Below are 18,473 nucleotides of genomic sequence, written 5' to 3'. Positions count from 1 at the left end.
CAAGTCACAGGCTGAGAATTTATGAGGTTCCTCCCTGGTGTGCTCCATGCTAGAGGAGGCAAAAACTTGAATCTACTTCAGGCTGCAGAGCCTGTCTTGGTTTCTTCCTTCTGAGATCATCTGATAGCTTCAAACATGGCTAAAGCTCCTTCTATAGTTTTAGCATTTATAACATTTCTTCCTGGTTACAATAATATTTCTGTGTAAATTAAAAGATTTTTACAAGAATTAACATCATTTTGATGCTTTATGTGGTCTTTGTATTTTAGCTGTAAAATAAGAGAAGTGCTCGTTTAACAGACTAAGCAGTAACATGGTTTCTCCTTGGGTTTCTTAGATATTTTTGAAACTGCTGCTACAGCTCAATCTCTTCCAGCACTCTAAACATTCAAATACTTTGTCCCCCTCTGTGGGCTCTTTGACAGTATTGAAGATAACCACTCCTGCTGAATCTTTTTTTCAAACTGAGCATTCAATTGTTTTCTCACCGGTGTGGCTTTTTTGATGCTGTTGAAGAGTGCCACTCTGACTGAATCCCTTCCCACACTCTGAACACTGAAAAGGTTTCTCCCCTGTGTGGGTCCTTTTATGCTGTTGAAGAGTGCCACTCTGACTGAATCCCTTTCCACACTCTGAACATTGAAAAGGTTTCTCCCCTGTGTGGGTCCTTTTATGCTGTTGAAGAGTGCCACTCTGACTGAACCTCTTTCCACAGTCTGAACATTCAAAAGGTTTCTCCCCTGTGTGGGTTCTTTTATGCCGCTGAAGATTGCCACTCAAACTGAATCCCTTTCCACACGCTGAGCATTCAAAAGGCTTATCCTTTGTGTGGATTCTTTGATGATATTGAAGATAGGTATGCGCAGTGAACCTTTTTCCACACTCTGAGCATTCAAATGGTTTCTCCCCAGTGTGGTTTCTTTGATGGACTTGAAGATAGCTATGTGTACTGAATCTCTTTCCACACTCTGAGCATTCAAATGGTTTCTCCCCTGTGTGGGTTTTGTTATGCTCTTGAAGACTGCCGCTATGAGTGAATCTCTTCCCACACTCTGAGCATTCAAAAGGTTTCTCCCCTGTGTGAGTTCTTTTATGATATTGAAGGCCAGGACTGTAACTGAATCTTTTCCCACACTCTAAGCATTCAAAAGGTTTCTCCCCTGTGTGGGTTCTTTTATGGTCTTGAAGACGACTACTCTGACTGAATTTCTTTCCACACTCTGAACATTCAAATGGTTTCTCCCCTGTGTGGATTCTTTTATGCACTTGAAGACCGTTGCTACGACTGAATCTTTTCCCACACTCTGAGCATTCAAAAGGTTTGTCTCCTCTTGGTATTCTTTGGTTCACAAGAAACTGTGATCTATATTTGAAGTGTTTTCCACACTGAATAGGTTCACTTGTCATTATATTGTGCTTTGGAGAATTATGCTTTATTCCATCTCTCTCATCAACCAAACGACTGCCTTTCTCTCCCTCAGTTTGATTCCTGATGTTTCCTTTCAAGTCTTCATTATTAAATATAACTGGTAATTGTGGATGAAGATCCTCACCCTCCTCATTCCTCTGATTGTCCTCCCCTGGAATAAACAGAAAGGCAGCATTAGCCACCTGAGAGGAAAGATAAGGTCCAAAGGCTGCAGTAAGAAAGGACTGACAGCCCTTCAGCCTCATCTAGTTTGGCTGATTTTAATTAACTCTCCACTTTCCCCAGAAGTGCCAGGATTTAAGGATACCAGGAGCCTTTCAAGGGCCAGAGCTCGGCCCCAGAATGCCCCCCCTCTTGTCCACCGGCCTTTATAATTCTAACAAACCAAGATTTGCTTAGAAGTGGACAGAAGTCCCATGGGTATTCCTTCCCCTCCTGGAATGGCCTTGGGTCAGTAATAGCTCTCACAGAGTTGTCCTTGAAAGGGCAGCTGCTGTGAGAGCTCTCTCAGCCCCGCCCACCTCACAGGGTGTCTGTTGTGGGGGAGGAAGGTAAAGGAGATTGTGAGCCGCTCTGAGTCTCCGATTCAGAGAGAAGGGCGGGGTATAAATCTGCAGTCTTCTTCTTCCCTTGACATAATTGTTGTGGATGCGTTTCAGTTAACAATGTTGGGTTTTTAGTTCCTGCCTGGCTCATTGGAAGCCTTTAAGACTGAGCCTGGGGACAATGGGAAGTAGGATCCAAATCTCTGCTTCCCCGGACCAATAGCTGGCCCCCAGCTGGTTTAAACGATCCAATGACGATGAAGCACGGGAGCATTTTTTTTATTTATTTACGTTATATTTATATCCCACCCATTCCATGCAGACTCAAGGTGGCTAACAGCATAAAATACACAATAAACAATGAGCAATATTAAAACAATAAAACAAATAAATTGCAGTGGTGCTACTTCAGGGAGATCATATAGTATTTTCCTTTCTCAGTGTGTACAGATCCCAGGCAGTTAGTACTAAAGCGCGATAGATCCAGATGTGGCAGCCCTTTCCTATTAGATGTCATATGCCATCCGAAACAGTTCAGTCTTACAGGCCCTGTGGAACTGCAATAAGTCCCGCAGGGCCCTGATGGCTTCTGGGAGGGTGTTCCAAAGTATTGGGGCCGCAACCGAGAAGGCTCTTGCTCTGGTGGAATTAAGTGTATATAGTTGGCCCCATTGGCCCAGTTCTCCAGTCTTAGTTTAACCATGGCAATGCTGTATCATGAATAAAGAGCTTCGATCACATTACTGCCCGTCTGCTGATGCATCGAACCCGGTACATTTCAATAACCATGAAGGATACTCACTCTCAGCCAGCCCACTTGGGAACGAAATCCTCTCTTGAGATCCCAGGGTTTCTTTGGAAGCATGGATGTTGTCTGTCTCCATCATAGTCTCTCTCATAATTTTGGCTTATTTCACACACACACACAAATGCAGACACAGAAAGAGAGAGAGAGAGGATTTTTATGTGGAGAGAGAAAGAAATCCAAGCAAGACTAAAAATTGTCCTGGAACGACAGAAAAACGGTCCAGATTAGGGGTGGTCAAACTGCAACTCCGGAGCCATATGTGGCTCTTTCACACATATTGCATGGCTCTCAAAGCCTCCCCCCCTCCACCCCACCCCATTGGCCAGCTAGGTAAAAGAATTTCTCTCTTTAAATCACTTCGCCATGCCATGTGGCATCTGAAAGTTCCTTTCTTTCTACCTCTCCCTACCTCCATTTATTTTCCTTCCTTCCTTCTCTTGTGGCTCTCGAACATCTGATGCTTATTCTGCATGGCTTTTACATCAAGCAAGTTTGGCCACACCTAGACCAGATCAAAGTCCAAAATCTAAAGCAGTGTTAGGGTGGAACAAATCATTTCCAGATCACAGCCAGAGAGGCTGATTGTAATCCCATCCAGGCGGAAGGGTGTGCTTTAAGGCTGGCAACAGAGGAATAGAGATCTGCCTTCTTCCAGAACATAAGAACATAAGAGAAGCCATGTTGGATCAGGCCAATGGCCCATCCAGTCCAACACTCTGTGTCACATAAGAGAAGCCATGTTGGATTAAGCCAGTAGCCCATCCAGTCCAACACTCTGTGTCACATAAGAACATAAGAGAAGTCCTGTTGGATCAGGCCAATGGCCCATCCAGTCCAACACTCTGTGTCTCATAAAAACATAAGAGAAGCCATGTTGGATTAGGCCAATGGCCCATCCAGTCCAACACTGTGTCACATAAGAACAGCCATGTTGGATTAAGCCAGTGGCCCATCCAGTCCAACACTCTGTGTCACATAAGAACATAAGAGAAGCCCTGTTGGATCAGGCCAATGGCCCATCCAGTCCAACACTGTGTCACATAAGAACAGCCATGTTGGATTAAGCCAGTGGCCCATCCAGTCCAACACTCTGTGTCACATAAGAACATAAGAGAAGCCCTGTTGGATCAGGCCAATGGCCCATCCATGCCAACACTCTGTGTCACATAAGAACATAAGAGAAGCCATGTTGGATCAGGCCAATGGCCCATCCAGTCCAACACTCAGGCCAATACACACACACTGTGTCTAATAGCCACTGCTGGACCTCTGCTCCATATTTTTATCCAATACCCTCTTGAAGCTGGCTATGCTTGTAGCCGCCACCACCTCCTGTGGCAGTGAATTTCACATGTTAATCACCCTTTGGGTGAAGGACTTCCTTTTATCCGTTTTAACCTGACTGCTCAGCAATTTCATTGAATGCCCACGAGTTCTTGTATTGTGAGAAAGGGAGAAAAGGACTTCTTTCTCTACTTTCTCCATCCCATGCATAATCTTGTAAACCTCTATCACCCTGCAGTCGATGTTTCTCCAAGCTAAAGAGCCCCAAGCGTTTTAACCTTTCTTCATAGGGAAAGTGTTCCAAACCTTTAATCATTCTAGTTGCCCTTTTCTGCACTTTTTCCAATGCTATAATATCCTTTTTGAGGTGCAGTGACCAGTTTGGTGTAGTGGTTAAGTGTGCGGACTCTTATCTGGGAGAACCTGGTTTGATTCCCCACTCCTCCACTTGCACCTGCTAGCATGGCCTTGGGTCAGCCATAGCTCTGGCAGAGGTTGTCCTTGAAAGGGCAGCTGCTGTGAGAGCCCTCTCCAGCCCCACCCACCTTACAGGGTGTCTGTTGTGGGGGAGGAAGGTAAAGGAGATTGTGAGCCGCTCTGAGACTCTTCGGAGTGGAGGGCGGGATATAAATCCAATATCTTCTTCTTCTTCTTCATCTTCTTCTTCAGAATTGCACACAGTACTCCAAAGGAGACCATACCATCGATTTATACAGGGGCATTATGATACTGGCTGATTTGTTTTCAGTTCCCTTCCTAATAATTCCCAGCATGGCGTTGGCCTTTTTTATTGCAATCGCACACTGTCTTGACATATTCAGTGAGTTATCTACAACATATTCAGTGAGTTCTCTCTTGGTCAGTCTCTGCCAGTGCACAACCCATCAACTTGTATTTGTAGCTGGGATTCTTGGCCCCAATGTGCATTACTTTGCACTTGGCCACACTGAACCGCATCTGCCACGTTGACGCCCACTCACCCAGCCTCAACAGATCCCTTTGGAGTGCCTCACAATCCTCTCTGGTTCTCATCACCCTGAACAATTTAGCGTCATCTGCAAACTTGGCCACTTCACTGCTTACTCCCAACTCCAGAGACTTTCTGAGAACCTTTTCAGTGGCTTGGGTGATGGCCACAATACTGGCTTCAGTTGCCTTTGTCAAGTAACAAGACAGGAGTCAAAACACTGTATTCCTATTCAAAATTTGGATACGTGCCTCATCATAATGGTTGCAGTTCACACCTTTGACACCTATGAAAGATACTTACCCAGAGAGGCCACGCTCCCAGAGTTCTCCAGCATGACTTCCCGGTAGAGAGTTCTTTGGTCTGGATCCAGCAGGGCCCACTCTGCCACGCTGAAATTCACAGCCACCTCCCCAAAGGAAAATGGACACTGAAAGAAACAGCAGATCCCTTCATTAGAGATTGTGCCAGACAGAGATCGCACCCTGGTGGGGAGTACTCCGGAAGGGGACAGGTGCGTGCCTTGGCAAGGGTAAAGGGAGTGGCATTCATAGTTTCTTTCGCCCAGACACCTTGTAGAAACTGCGGGAGAAAAAGCCCCCCTGAGAAAGAAGGGGGGACCCTGGCTGTCCCCTGCTCAAATCCCCTACCTGGACTGGAGACGCAGCAGCCGTTTCCACACCTCTAAAAAGACGACGGCCCAACAGCATCTCTCCATTGCCTGTTAGGGAGACAAAGGACGGTGTTGCCCACAACTTTCTATTCCACTTGCTTCTCTGTTATCTTCATGCACCACCTTCCCAGGAGCGCAAAGAAGAAGATGAAGATGTTGGATTTATATCCTGCCCTCCTCTCCGAATCTCAGAGCGGCTCACAATCTCCTTCATCTTCCTCCCCCCACAACGGACATCCTGTGAGGTGGATGGGGCTGCAGAGGGCTCTCACAGCAGCTGCCCTTTCAAGGACAAAAACTCAGAGCGGCCTACAGTCTCCTTCATCTTCCTCCCCTGTGAGGTGGGTGGGGCTGAGAGGGCTCTCACAGCAGCTGCCCTTTCAAGGACAGAGGCTCAGAACAGCCTATAATCTCCTTTACTTTCCTCCCCGATGCCATGTGAGGTGTGTGGGGCTGGAGAGGGCTCTCACAGCAGCTGCCCTTTCAAGGACAGAGGCTCAGAGCGACCTACAATCTCCTTTCCCTTCCTCCCCCACAACAGACACCCTGTGAGGTGGGTGGGGCTGAGAGGGCTCTCACAGCAGCTGCCCTTTCAAGGACAGAGGCTCAGAGCGACCTACAATCTACTTTATCTTCCTCCCCCACAACAAACACCCTGTGAGGTGGATGGGGCTGAGAGAGCTCTTACAGCAGCTGCCCTTTCAAGGACAACTCCTCCGAGAGCTATGGCTGACCCAAGGCCATTCCAGCAGGTGCAAATGGAGGAGTGGGGAATCGAACCTGGTTCTCCCAGGTAAGAGTCCGCGAACTGAAGCACTACACCAGGGGTGGCCAACAGTAGCTCTTCAGATGGTTTTTGCCTACAACTCCCATCAGTCCCAGCCAGCATGGCCAATGGCTGGGGCTGATGGGAGTTGTAGGCAAAAAAAACCATCTGGAGAGCTACCGTTGGCCACCCCTGCACTACACCAAACTGGCTCTGCTGTCCCTCTATTCACCAGGTTGAATAGCTCTGCCAAGATTTGTCTGCCTCATGGAAGGAGGGTGAAGTATAAAGATTGAATCAATGTGAGGAACAGCCTTCCATGAATGTATTCTATTAGTAGACGTTGAGTTCTGCAGATTAACTCTGTGTTTTGTGACATGTTTAATATTTTTCCCTGGCCTGGATTCTCTACCTATGAAATGCACGGGTTGCCCCAATTGTATCCAGGCAGAAAGAGTCCTCACCAAAGGAGAGGACATCTTGAGCGGGTTCTTGTGCTCTCTCTTCTTGCTTCAAGGAAGCTCCTTCTGCCTCAGGGAATGTCACTTCTACCTTCAGGGATGCCCTCCACATCTGAAACAGCAGCAAGGGGAATTAATTAATTAATTAAAGTATGGCACTGTGAGCAGTATATGAAAGAAACAACTACTGTGCCGTGCTGGCTAACACTATTTAATAAAAACCATTTTAAAGCCTTTGTAAATTATCTTTTTATACTTCGTATTAGAGATCCATTCTCACATTTCAATATTACAAGAAAAGTCCTATGAGTGCCCGGATGTAGGCTCATTTCGTCAATGGACTTCCTCAGGAGTAATTCCTAAAATTCTCCCAGGGTTACCGGCCTTTTGTAACAACCCAATGTAAATGCTCTTCTGCAACATCTTCTACGACAAGCTCTCTCATCCAAGAATAAACCAAAGTTCTAACAAGGCATACCACAAAGCTGAACGGAAACAGATCATTCTTAAGGTTTGTTGTCGTAAAAAAACTTATCACTCAATGACACTTAAGTGCATATACTTATATTTGGAGCTTAAGCCAGTCCAAACTTATTCTTTTAACCAGATGCACAAGCCTTCTGGAGTTTGCTGGCCTTTATAGCTCTCTACGATATTTTTATTAGAAGCAAGCTGTTCTTTCAGATGGTCAATTGTTCATCTACTCTCTATAATTATTTTATTTTTAATTTTAATTTCAAGCAAGCCATTCGTTTGACAGCAAATTAGCTCAAAGCCACTTAAGTGCAAGATTTTAAGCAGGCCAGGGGTCTTCTGGCAGTGCCCTATGCAAAAGGTTTTAAAATGGTTTTATTAAATATTGTTAGCCAGCGCGTTACAGTAGTTGCTTCATTCATCACCTGCCTTATTAACTGTGATCCGTTTTTGTTGATTATACTGTGTACAGCAGGGGTCCTCAAACTTTTTAAATAGGGCGCCAGTTCACTGTCCCTCAGACTGTTGGAGGGCCGGACTGCCGTTACTGTACAAGGCCGCGGGCCGTCAGTTCTCCGTCTTCTGCATCTCTCTCCCTTCCCCACACCACACACCCCGGCCTGGGAACCCACCTCACCTCGGTATCACCTCACACTCTGTCTCCGCCGCCTCAGCCCAGTGCCGGAAGTGTGCGTTGCTAACGCGAGTTTAGGTCGAACGTCACTTCCGGTCTGATTTTGCCATAACCCGGCGGGCCGCATAAACGTCCTCAGCGGGCCGCATCTGGCCCGAGGGCCATAATTTGAGGACCCCTGGTGTACAGTATAGTCAGGAGATCCTAAGACTGTCTGACAGCCGGAAGTTGTAGTTCTTTTAGAGACATGGGACACTAGGTAGTTAGCTAGGCTTGCTTTTAATTCCAGAGATATTTCAGAGGTGGTTTGCCATTGCCTGCCACTGCATCCATCCACGTACGAGCCAAGACCAATACTGCTTCGCTTCCAAGATCTGATGAGATCCAGCTAACCTGGGCTATCAAGGTCAGGGAGCAGTGAGTGAGATGTGTGAGAGTTAGAATGGAACAGCCCATGGAATAGATCCTGCCCCAGTCCTAGATTCTGCACACATTTATCAGCAGACCTTATGAGTTATCTGGAGGAATCAGAAATTCTCTAGTAGAAAAGGCAGCCGAAGGAGGCTCTAAATTTCCCTTTTGGCTGATTAACACTTGGACAAATGTCTGTCTTGGAGCCTTTAGGATAAGGCCAGACATTGTTGCTTGAATGAGACATATTGGAGGAATCCCCCTCACCTGCTCTGCCTGCCTCTTCTCCTCTGCCTGACTCAGGAGGAAACCTTCGGCCAGGGCCACCGCCTGGGAACTGGTCTCCGGCCCACATCCTCTGACCCAGCACTGCATTTCCTGCGGCAGGATGGCCAGGAACTGCTCCAGGATCACCAGGTCCAGGATCTGCTTCTTGGTGTGCCTTTCTGGCGTCAGCCACTGGTTACAAAGTCCATGGAGCTGGCTGCAAACCTCTCGGGGCCCATCGGCCTCATCATAGAGAAACTGTCGGAAGCATTTGCAGTGTACATCTGAGGTCTTGGCGTCCTTAGACATAATCTTCAGCAGATCTCTTTCCCAGAATTCAACACCACTCCCAGCTTGGAGGAGAAGGGGGCCTTTGCTTGCTGTCTTTCCAGTTCCAGGTCCTCTTGGGTCCTGCTCTTCCATCTCCTGCCCCTTCCACTGAGTCACCTCTATCTGGGAAAAGAGGCCTTTATTCACTTGGCTGCAAAGAGAGGCTTCTCTCTGGGGAGAAGAAGAGACACAGAAGAAACATGTCACAAAAAAAATGAGGCTCTGTCCTTGAAAGGGCAGCTGCTGTGAGAGCCCTCTCCAGCCCCACCCACCTCACAGGGTGTCTGTTGTGGGGGAGGAAGGGAAAGGAGATTGTAGGAGGCTCTGAGCCTCTGTCCTTGAAAGGGCAGCTGCTGTGAGAGCCCTCTCCAGCCCCACCCACCTCACAGGGTGTCTGTTTTGGGGGAGGAAGGTAAAGGACATGTTAGAATTACCCGGTGGAGCACAACAAAAGTGCTTCTTGTGGTTTGAACACCAGGTTTAATATAATTTTGCTAACTTACATACAAAGGTATTTTAAATGTGCTGCCATGGTGTTTTGGGGGAAAGTTAAGTAGAAAAGTACTTAAGTAGAAAAGTGTTTTGGTGTTTTAGAGATGTTACAAGCTTAGCCTCTCATTTCTTTGGCTCTGTCTGTCCTGGGGGCTAATTCGTAAGTTAAACCAGAGCCCCAAAAGGACAGGAGGGACTGGTGAGGCCTTTCTCCTTTCCTGCATCTCTTCCATAGGCCTGAAGTGTTAGGCAAGAACTCTGTCCCAACAGCCACCTGAGGTGGGGCCCATCTCCCCTTGACAGAAGGACCGTTTTCCAGAGTTCAGTCTGTTTTGGGAACAAGACTTAGTTCAGCCCTTGAACAACTCTGGATGGCCTCTTAGTGTATCCGGAGATAGGTCCACCCAAAGCCACACCCATGTCCTGCTGATGTAGGGCCAATGTAAAATTGACGTTGGGCTGGAATGAAACGTTTGCATGTAGAATGGAGCTCAGAAAATTTCCTGAACCTCTCCCCATTAAGGCACAAGGGCTGCTGGGAAGGGGAGGAGCCAAAGCAGGAAAGGACCACTGCTGAATGTTGTCAACTCTGGGTCGGGAAACATCTGGAAATTTGGGGATAGAGTCTGGATTGGGGAGGGTATAATGGCATAGAGTCCACCCTTCAAAAGCAGCTGCTTTCTGCCCTCAAAGCGATCTCTGTAATCTGAAGACCAGGTGTAATTCCAGGGGATCTCTGGGACCTCCTTGGAGTTTGAAAACCTCAAAGGGGGAGAGTAAGGAAGGAAGGACCAGTCAAAATGCTTGGCATTCTGGCCATCCAGTCAGCATGAAGGGGCCATCCCATTCGATCCCATCTGGGCCTTCTCACCAGTGTCCCTCTTCACTAGACCTGAACCCACCAAAGTGTTCCCTCTAAACTGTGTTTTTTTACAAGGTTTTAAAAGTTGAGAGCCAGTTTGGTGTAGTGGTTAAGTGTGCGGACCTTATCTTGGAGAACCAGGTTTGATTCCCCACTCCTCCACTTGCGGCTGCTGGAATGGCCTTGGGTTAGCCATAGCTCTGGCAGAGGTTGTCCTTGAAAGGGCAGCTGTTGTGAGAGCCCTCTCCAGCCCCACCCACCTCACAGGGTGTCTGTTGTGGGGGAGGAAGGGAAAGGAGATTGTAGGCCACTCTGAGCCTCTGTCCTTGAAAGGGCAGCTGCTGTGAGAGCCCTCTCAGCCCCACCCACCTCACAGGGTGTCTGTTGTGGGGGAGGAAGGGAAAGGAGACTGTGAGCCACTCTGAGACTCTTCGGAGGGGAGGGCGGGATATAAATCCAATATCTTCTTCTTCTTTATTAGTTTCAAGGAATTAGGAATAAGGAGTAGGAAGGGATAAGCAATAAAGATTACAAATCAGTCTTAATCTGCATAAAAAATACTTTCAAAGAATACAAGTCTACATTTGCAATACTTTTTTAAAATACATAAATTGTCACATATTGTTACCTCTAAACTATGCATCATCAACATTTTGATATTTTATATTATAAATCTTTTTTGTTAAGATACCTATTAAAATTGACATTTCCAATAAAGGCAATCTTGTAATACAGATTCAGAATACAGGAGATATAAATTCACACGAGAGAATCTTAAGAGTCTTGCGTATCCAGCCAGACATAAAATTTCATCCAATATTTTCTTGCTTCTTCCTTAGATTTCCCAGCCAACAGCTGGGATAAAAAGTCCAGCTCTGCTGTTTCCAGAATTTTCCCCACCAAGTCCATTCTCGTGGGGATTTCCTGTGTTTTTTAGCCTCCGTTTCACACGTTTTAGTCTTAGCTCGAGAAAAAAAAGGACCCAGAACAAACCAATTTATGCAGTAGCTCACATCTTTATTGCCAATAACTCAGAAAGCAGAATTTCTGTTCACAAGACTAGTCTACAGCTCAGAGCAGGGGTGGCCAAACTTGTTTGACATAAGAGCCACATAGAATAAACGTCAGACATTCAAGAGCCGCAAGACATGAACATCACAAGTTTCGGATCTGCAAGGAAGGAAAGCAGGCAAATAGATGGGGGGAGGGAGAGGTGGAAAGAAAGCAACCTTTAAATGCATTGTCCAAGCTGCCAACTGACTTGGGTTGGAGAAGTATCTGAGATCACCAGTAAGAGACAAATGCCTTCTCCAAGTTGACCAACGGTGGTGGGAGCTTCAAGAGCCACACAATACATGTGAAAGCCATATGTCAGGGGTGGCCAACGGTAGCTCTCCAGATGTTTTTTGCCCACCACTCCCATCAGCCCCAGTCAGCATGGCCAAAGGCTGGGGCTGATGGGAGTTGTAGGCAAAAAAAACATCTGGAGAGCTAACGTTGGCCACCCCTGTCTTGTTTTTTTTATTGGCTTTATATTTTATTGGATTTAAATCCCGCCCTCTCCACCGAAGCAGGCTCAGGGCGGCTTACAACAATAAAAGTATTTACAGTACAAAACACTAACTCATTAGAACTTTGAATAGTATAACAATTTAAACATTAGAGGGCGTATTTACCTCCTGAGACTGTGCCCTGGTGTTTCTCCTGGTGTTTTGCTGCCCCAGGGTCTGTAAAAGATATCTTCCTCTCACCAAACCCCAGTGCAGGTAGGAGAATTTGGTCTTCTGTTATGGCTGCCTCCACCAAATAAGGAGTGATGGGGAAGGGGCGATGCAGTTGGAACCATCATGTTCTCTCCCTGTGTGTCCAGTTTGCGAAACACTGCTGCTGGTGGGCTCTCGAACTCACATCTGTGGCACACATCCTCACAGTGATGTGTGTCCATGTGCCATGCGTTCCTCCTGACCCTGTGTCCGGGAGAGGCTGACAGCAAGGGGTGTGTCCGCATCGACTTGCTTCATTGCTTTCTGTCAATCAGAGAGGATTGGTGCTGTTTCCATGATCTTCCCTGGCATTGCCAGACTCTGCACCTTGGTCACAGAGTTCTGCCAGTTTTCCACTCTGGGCCGGCAACTGGCAGCTCCGCCCCCACACTGGGCCCACATCAGGGTCTTAGGATGGGGCCGGTGTTCCCTCTAAACTGAGTTAGCATGAGCAGTGCAGGATGGTAAGCAGTGGGGTGCCGCAGGGCTCAGTACTGGGTCCCATGCTCTTTAACTTGTTCATAAATGATTTGGAGTTGAGAGTAAGCAGTGAAGTGGCCAAGTTTGCGGATGATACTAAATTGTTCAGGGTGGTAAGAACCAGAGAGGATTGTGAGGCACTCCAAAGGGATCTGTTGAGGCTGGGTGAGTGGGCGTCAACGTGGCAGATGCGGTTCAATGTGGCCAGCTGCAAATACAAGTTGATGGGGTGTGAACTGGCAGAGACTGACCAAGAGAGAGATCTTGGGGTCATGGTAGATAACTCACTGAAAATGTCAAGACAGTGTGCGTTTGCAATAAAAAAGGCCAACGCCATGCTGGGAATTATTAGGAAGGGAATTGAAAACAAATCAGCCAGTATCATAATGCCCCTGTATAAATCGATGCTGCGGTCTCATTTGGAATACTGTGTACAATTCTGGTCACCGCACCTCAAAAAGTATATTATAGCATTGGAAAAAGTGCAGAAAAGGACAACTAGAATGATTCAAGGTTTGGAACACTTTCCCTATGAAGAAAGGTTAAAACACTTGGGGCTCTTTAGCTTGGAGAAACGTCGACTGCGGGGTGACATAATAGAGGTTTACAAGATTATGCATGGGATGGAGAAGGTAGAGAAAGAAGCCCTTTTCTCCCTTTCTCACAATACAAGAACTCGTGGGCATTCAATGAAATTGCTGAGCAGTTGGGTTAGAACGGATAAAAGGAGGTACTTCTTCACCCAAAGGGTGATTAACATGTGGAATTCACTGCCACAGGAGGTGGTGGCGGCTACAGGCATAGCCAGCTTCAAGAGGGGGTTAGATAAAAATATGGAGCAGAGGTCCATCAGTGGCTATTAGCCACAGTGTGTATTTATATGTGTATGTATATATATATATAAATTGGCCACTGTGTGATACAGAGTGTTGGACTGGATGGGCCGTTGGCCTGATCCAACATGGCCTGATCCAACATCTCTTATGTTCTTAGCCCACAGATTTTTACCCTCCAGCTCACACACTTAGGTCTGGAAGGATGACCCCAGAACACAATCATTTAATGCAGTAGCTCACAACTTTAATACCTAATAGACAGCTGTGTTGGTCTGAAGTAGTAGAACAAAACACCGCACCTCAAAAAGGATATTATAGCATTGGAGAAGGTCCAGAAAAGGGCAACTAGAATGATTAAAGGGCTGGAACACTTTCCCTACGAAGAAAGGTTGAAACGCTTAGGGCTCTTAGCTTGGAGAAACGTCGACTGCGGGGTGACATGATAGAGGTTTACAAGATAATGCATGGGATGGAGAAAGTAGAGAAAGAAATACTTTTCTCCCTTTCTCACAATACAAGAACTCGTGGGCATTCGATGAAATTGCTGAGCAGAAAGGTTAAAACAGATAAAAGGAAGTACTTCTTCACCCAAAGGGTGATTAACATGTGGAATTCACTGCCACAGGAGGTGGTGGCGGCCACAAGAATAGCCACCTTCAAGAGGAGGTTAGATAAAAATATGGAGCAGAGGTCCATCAGTGGCTATTAGCCACAGTGTGTGTGTGTGTGTGTGTGTGTGTGTGTGTATATATATATATATATATTTGGTCGCTGTGTGACACAGAATGTTGGACTGGATGGGCCATTGGCCTGATCTAACATGGCTTCTCTTATGTTCTTAAAACAGGAGTCGATGACACCTTTAAGACCAACTTAGTTTTATTCAGAAGGTAAGCTTTCGTGTGCATGCCCACTTCTTCAGACAAGGAATGAGGTATGGTAAGCAGAGCCACATATAGCTGGTGGGGTTTGGAATGCCAAGTGGTACAAAGTTAAAAACCAATAGCAGAATAGTAAAATGAACAAATTCAGAAAACCTTCGATCTGGGTTGAATTAGCAGTGGGAAACCATAATGCAGTAACATGTCAGAACGCGAGAATGCCTGCTAATATTCCATTGCTAATAAACCTGGGCCAAAAAGGCGGCCTCCAGCTCACACACTTGGCTCAGGAAGAATGACCCCAGAGCACAACAATTTAACGCAGGAGCTCACCGCTTTAATAATGCCAGTCGCTCACAAAATAGAATCTTTGCTCACAAGACTCTGCAGCTTAGAGGGGACGCTGGAAGGGGCTGCTGTTAATTCCAGTGGAGGCAGGGGACCCCCTTCCCCTGTGCCCTTTTTTTAAATTCAACCAACCGGGGAAAAGGGGCAGTTTTTTGTTTTGATCTTTTGGCACGTTGAAAAGATCAGCAGCAGAAATCAGATGCGGAGGTCTCACCCCGTCCCCAAACCAGACCCTTCCTTTCCCAGAATCCACTCCCTCCCTTCAATGTTCAGCAATATACCGGGAGTTGGCAACCTTGGGCGAGAAAGATCCCAGCCTCCCCGCCCCCTCCGCCTGAAATCTCAAAGTCCTCCAGGGGGACTCACTTCTTAAGGGAACCTTCCCGGGGATCCGGCTGCCTGGCTTTTCCTTGCCCTTGCTTTTCTGCAAACCTTCCAGTCCTCTGCCGCCCTGCAAAAGCAAACCCCTTCTCCCCCACTCCCAACCCCCCCCCCCTCGGCCTCTCTAGCAAGCAGCTAGGCGGTTTTAACCCTTGCAGTGCTGGACTTCTCCGCGGCCCAGTGCTGGATCTAAGGGGCGGGGCAGAGGGAGTTGCTTGCCCCAGGGGTAGGGAACAGTGGCTCTCCAGATGTTTTTTTGCCTACAACTCCTATCAGCCCCAGCCAGCATGGGCAATGGCTGGAGCTGATGGGAGTTGTACGCAAAAAAACATCTGGAGAGCCACTGTGCCCCAGGCGCCCGACTGAGGGGGGCGTCAAATTGGGTATGGAGTCCATTGTATTCTATGGGATCATAAGATAGAATGGCCCATAAGGGGGTGGGGGGGGGGAGGCAGAGGGGGGTGCTTGCCCCCAGCGCTGACGGAGGGGGGGGTGCCAAATTGGGTATGGAGTCCATTGTATTTTTGGAATCATAAAATAGAATGGCCCATAAGGGGGTGCCATTTTTTAATTTTGCCCCCCCCCCCTTCTCCAAAAAACACTTAGATCCGGTCCTGCCGCGGCCCCCTATGCAGCCCGGTGGGGCTGGTTTGGGTAGTAACTCTCCTGCTTGGGTTGGCATTCCCAGAGGATCCCGTGTTCTTCAGCCGGATTCCGAGAAAGGAAGACGAATCTGGACTCCCCTTAAGAGCTTGCTCTGTTCCCGGCAATAGACCGTCCGCTTGCCTTGCGGCCTCGGAGACAAATTCAAGGGAGGGACGTTGGCTCAGTGGTAGAGCATCTGCTTGGTAAGCAGAAGGTCCCAGTCAATCCCTGGCATCTCCAAAAAAGGGTCCAGGCAAATAGGTGTGAATATCCTCAGCTGGAGACCCTGGAGAGCCGCTGCCAGTCTGAGTAGACAATACTGACTTTGGGGGAGGGACCGTGGCTTAGTGGTAGAGCATCTGCTTGGGAAGCAGAAGGTCCCAGGTTCAATCCCTGGCATCTCCAAAAAAGGGTCCAGGCAAATAGGTGTGAAAAACCTCAGCTGGAGACCCTGGAGAGCCGCTGCCAGTCTAAGTAGACAATACTGACTTTAGGGGAGGGAAGGTGGCTTAGTGGTAGAGCATCTGCTTGGGAAGCAGAAGGTCCCAGGTTCAATCCCTGGCATCTCCAAAAAAGGGTCCAGGCAAATAGGTGTGAATATCCTCAGCTGGAGACCCTGGAGAGCCGCTGCCAGTCTGAGTAGACAATACTGACTTTAGGGGAGGGACGGTGGCTTAGTGGTAGAGCATCTGCTTGGGAAGCAGAAGGTCCCAGGTTCAATCCCTGGCATCTCCAAAAAAGGGTCCAGGCAAATAAGTGTGAAAATCCTCAGCTTGAGACCTTGGAGAGCCGCTGCCAGTCTGAGAAGACAATACTAACTTTGATGGACCCAGGGTCTGATTCAGTAGAAGGCAGCTTCATAGGATCATAAGTGGGCAGCCGTGTTAGTCTGAAGCAATAGGAGTCGAGTGGCACCTTTAAAACCAAGGAAGTTTTATTCAGAATGTAAGCTTCCCTGCGCTAGAAGCACGCTTCGTCAGACGTTCCGTCCTGTTGTCTGATGAAGTGTGCTTCTAGCACACGGAAGTTTGCATTCTGACTCAAAGCCACATCAGCAGGTGCATGTGGAGGCGTGGTTGAATCGAACCCAGTTCTTCCATAAAAGAACATAAGAACATAAGAGAAGCCATGTTACATCAGGCCAATTGCCCATCCAGTCCAACACTCTGTGTCACACAGTGGCAAAATAGCCACTGATGGACCTTTGTGGCTAATAGCCACTGATGGACCTCTGCTCCATATTTTTATCTAAACCCCTCTTGAAGGTGGCTATGCTTGTGGCCGCCATCACCTCCTGTGGCAGTGAATTCCACATGTTAATCACCCTTTGGGTGAAGAAGTACTTCCTTTTATCCATTTTAACCAGTCTGCTCAGCAATTTCATCGAATGCCCACAAGTTCTTGTATTGTGAGAAAGGGAGAAAAGTACTTCTTTCTCTGCTTTCTCCATCCCATGCATTATCTTGTAAACCTCTAAAAGAGTCCGCACATTTAACCACAACGCCAAACTGCTCTGTTTCCTCAAAGGAAAATTAGAATTCCCCTCTTAGGAGATATTATGAAGGAGGGGTTTGTCCAACCAAGTCTCACTGCAGTAATGCAGCTTTACCACTCTGGGCCAGGGGGCATTTTCACATAAAGGACACCCCTTAAAATGTACTCTTAGATATGGAATACAATAGGAAAAAATATACATCACACATGCATAAACTCTGCACATCTCCACCGACATAACAAACAAACTCACTCTACTGATTTCTTCAACAAGCTTTTGGGTGCCTCACAAATCCCCTCCCCTCCTGCAAATTGGCTCTTAGTACTGCTGTATTAAGGAATTGTGGTAAAGCTCTATGGTACCATAGAGTTTTTAGCACGAGTCCTAGAGCATCCCCGCACGACGTCTGGCAATAAATTCCAAATTTTAATCCCTCTCTGGTTTTCCTTTTCCTTTATATTAATTCGGAATATCACCCACCCTTTGCATATCCTGTCTCACAAAGGGGCCAACCAGTTTCTCTGGAGGGCCAGCTACAGGACACAGAGGCCGAGGCCTTCATAAGAATATCAGGAAAGCCCTCCTGGATCAGACCAGTGGTCCATCTCACTCAGCATCTGGTTTCGCACACTATCCAACCAGTTCCTATGGAAGGCCAAGAAACAGTGGATAGGAGCCAAGACCTTCCCCAGAGGTTGCCTCCTGGAGTTGGGATACAGAGGATTACTGCCTCCGTATGTAGATGTTCCCCTCAGTCATTATGGCTGGTAGCCATTGGCAGACCTCTCCACCATGAAATCTGTCTAAGCCTATTTTAAAGCAGTTTATTCCTGCATCCTCCAGCAGTGAATTCCAAATTTTAAGCCCTCTCACAAGATTCTGCAGCTTAGCATGAGTCCTAGAGCGTCACACTGGATATGCTCTAGGAATTGTGGCAAAGCTCTATGGCACCATAGAGTTTTTAGCACGAGTCCTAGAGCATCCCCGCACGACGTCTGGCAGTAAATCCCAAATTTTAATCCCTCTCTGGTTTTCCTTTCCCTTTATTTATTTATTTATTTATTTATTTTATTTTACGATTTACACCCCACCCTTCCCACCAAGTGGCTCAGGGCAGCTTTATATTAATTCAGAATATCACCAACCCTTTGCATATCCATGGACACAAATACCCAAGTGCACTGGAAAGATAGAAAAAAAATCCATGCCTTCTAACCACTGCTATGTTGGTCTGAAACAGT

At 47.2% G+C, this 18,473-nt stretch overlaps 2 protein-coding genes across 2 annotated transcripts in view; both read right to left on the bottom strand.

The window, feature by feature from the left end:
* Positions 1-8,998, bottom strand: part of LOC132571070 (zinc finger protein 436-like) — a 342,318-nt gene extending 333,320 nt beyond the window's left edge. Inside the window, exon 1 of the mRNA XM_060237732.1 lies at positions 8,720-8,998. The gene's annotated coding sequence lies outside the window, so the exon portion shown is untranslated. The remainder of the gene's footprint in view (positions 1-8,719) is intronic.
* Positions 1-18,473, bottom strand: part of LOC132571718 (oocyte zinc finger protein XlCOF6-like) — a gene marked incomplete at its 3' end in the record, with an annotated part of 54,144 nt that overhangs the window by 24,844 nt on the left and 10,827 nt on the right. The window contains exon 6 of the mRNA XM_060238513.1: positions 489-1,239. Within this exon, the coding sequence (XP_060094496.1) occupies positions 489-1,239 (751 nt within the window). The remainder of the gene's footprint in view (positions 1-488; positions 1,240-18,473) is intronic.

Source organism: Heteronotia binoei, chromosome 5, assembly GCF_032191835.1.
Source record: "Heteronotia binoei isolate CCM8104 ecotype False Entrance Well chromosome 5, APGP_CSIRO_Hbin_v1, whole genome shotgun sequence".
Taxonomy (NCBI): Eukaryota; Metazoa; Chordata; class Lepidosauria; order Squamata; family Gekkonidae; genus Heteronotia; species Heteronotia binoei.
Note: the sequence above shows the minus strand (reverse complement) of the source record. Positions and strands in the feature narration are given on the sequence as shown.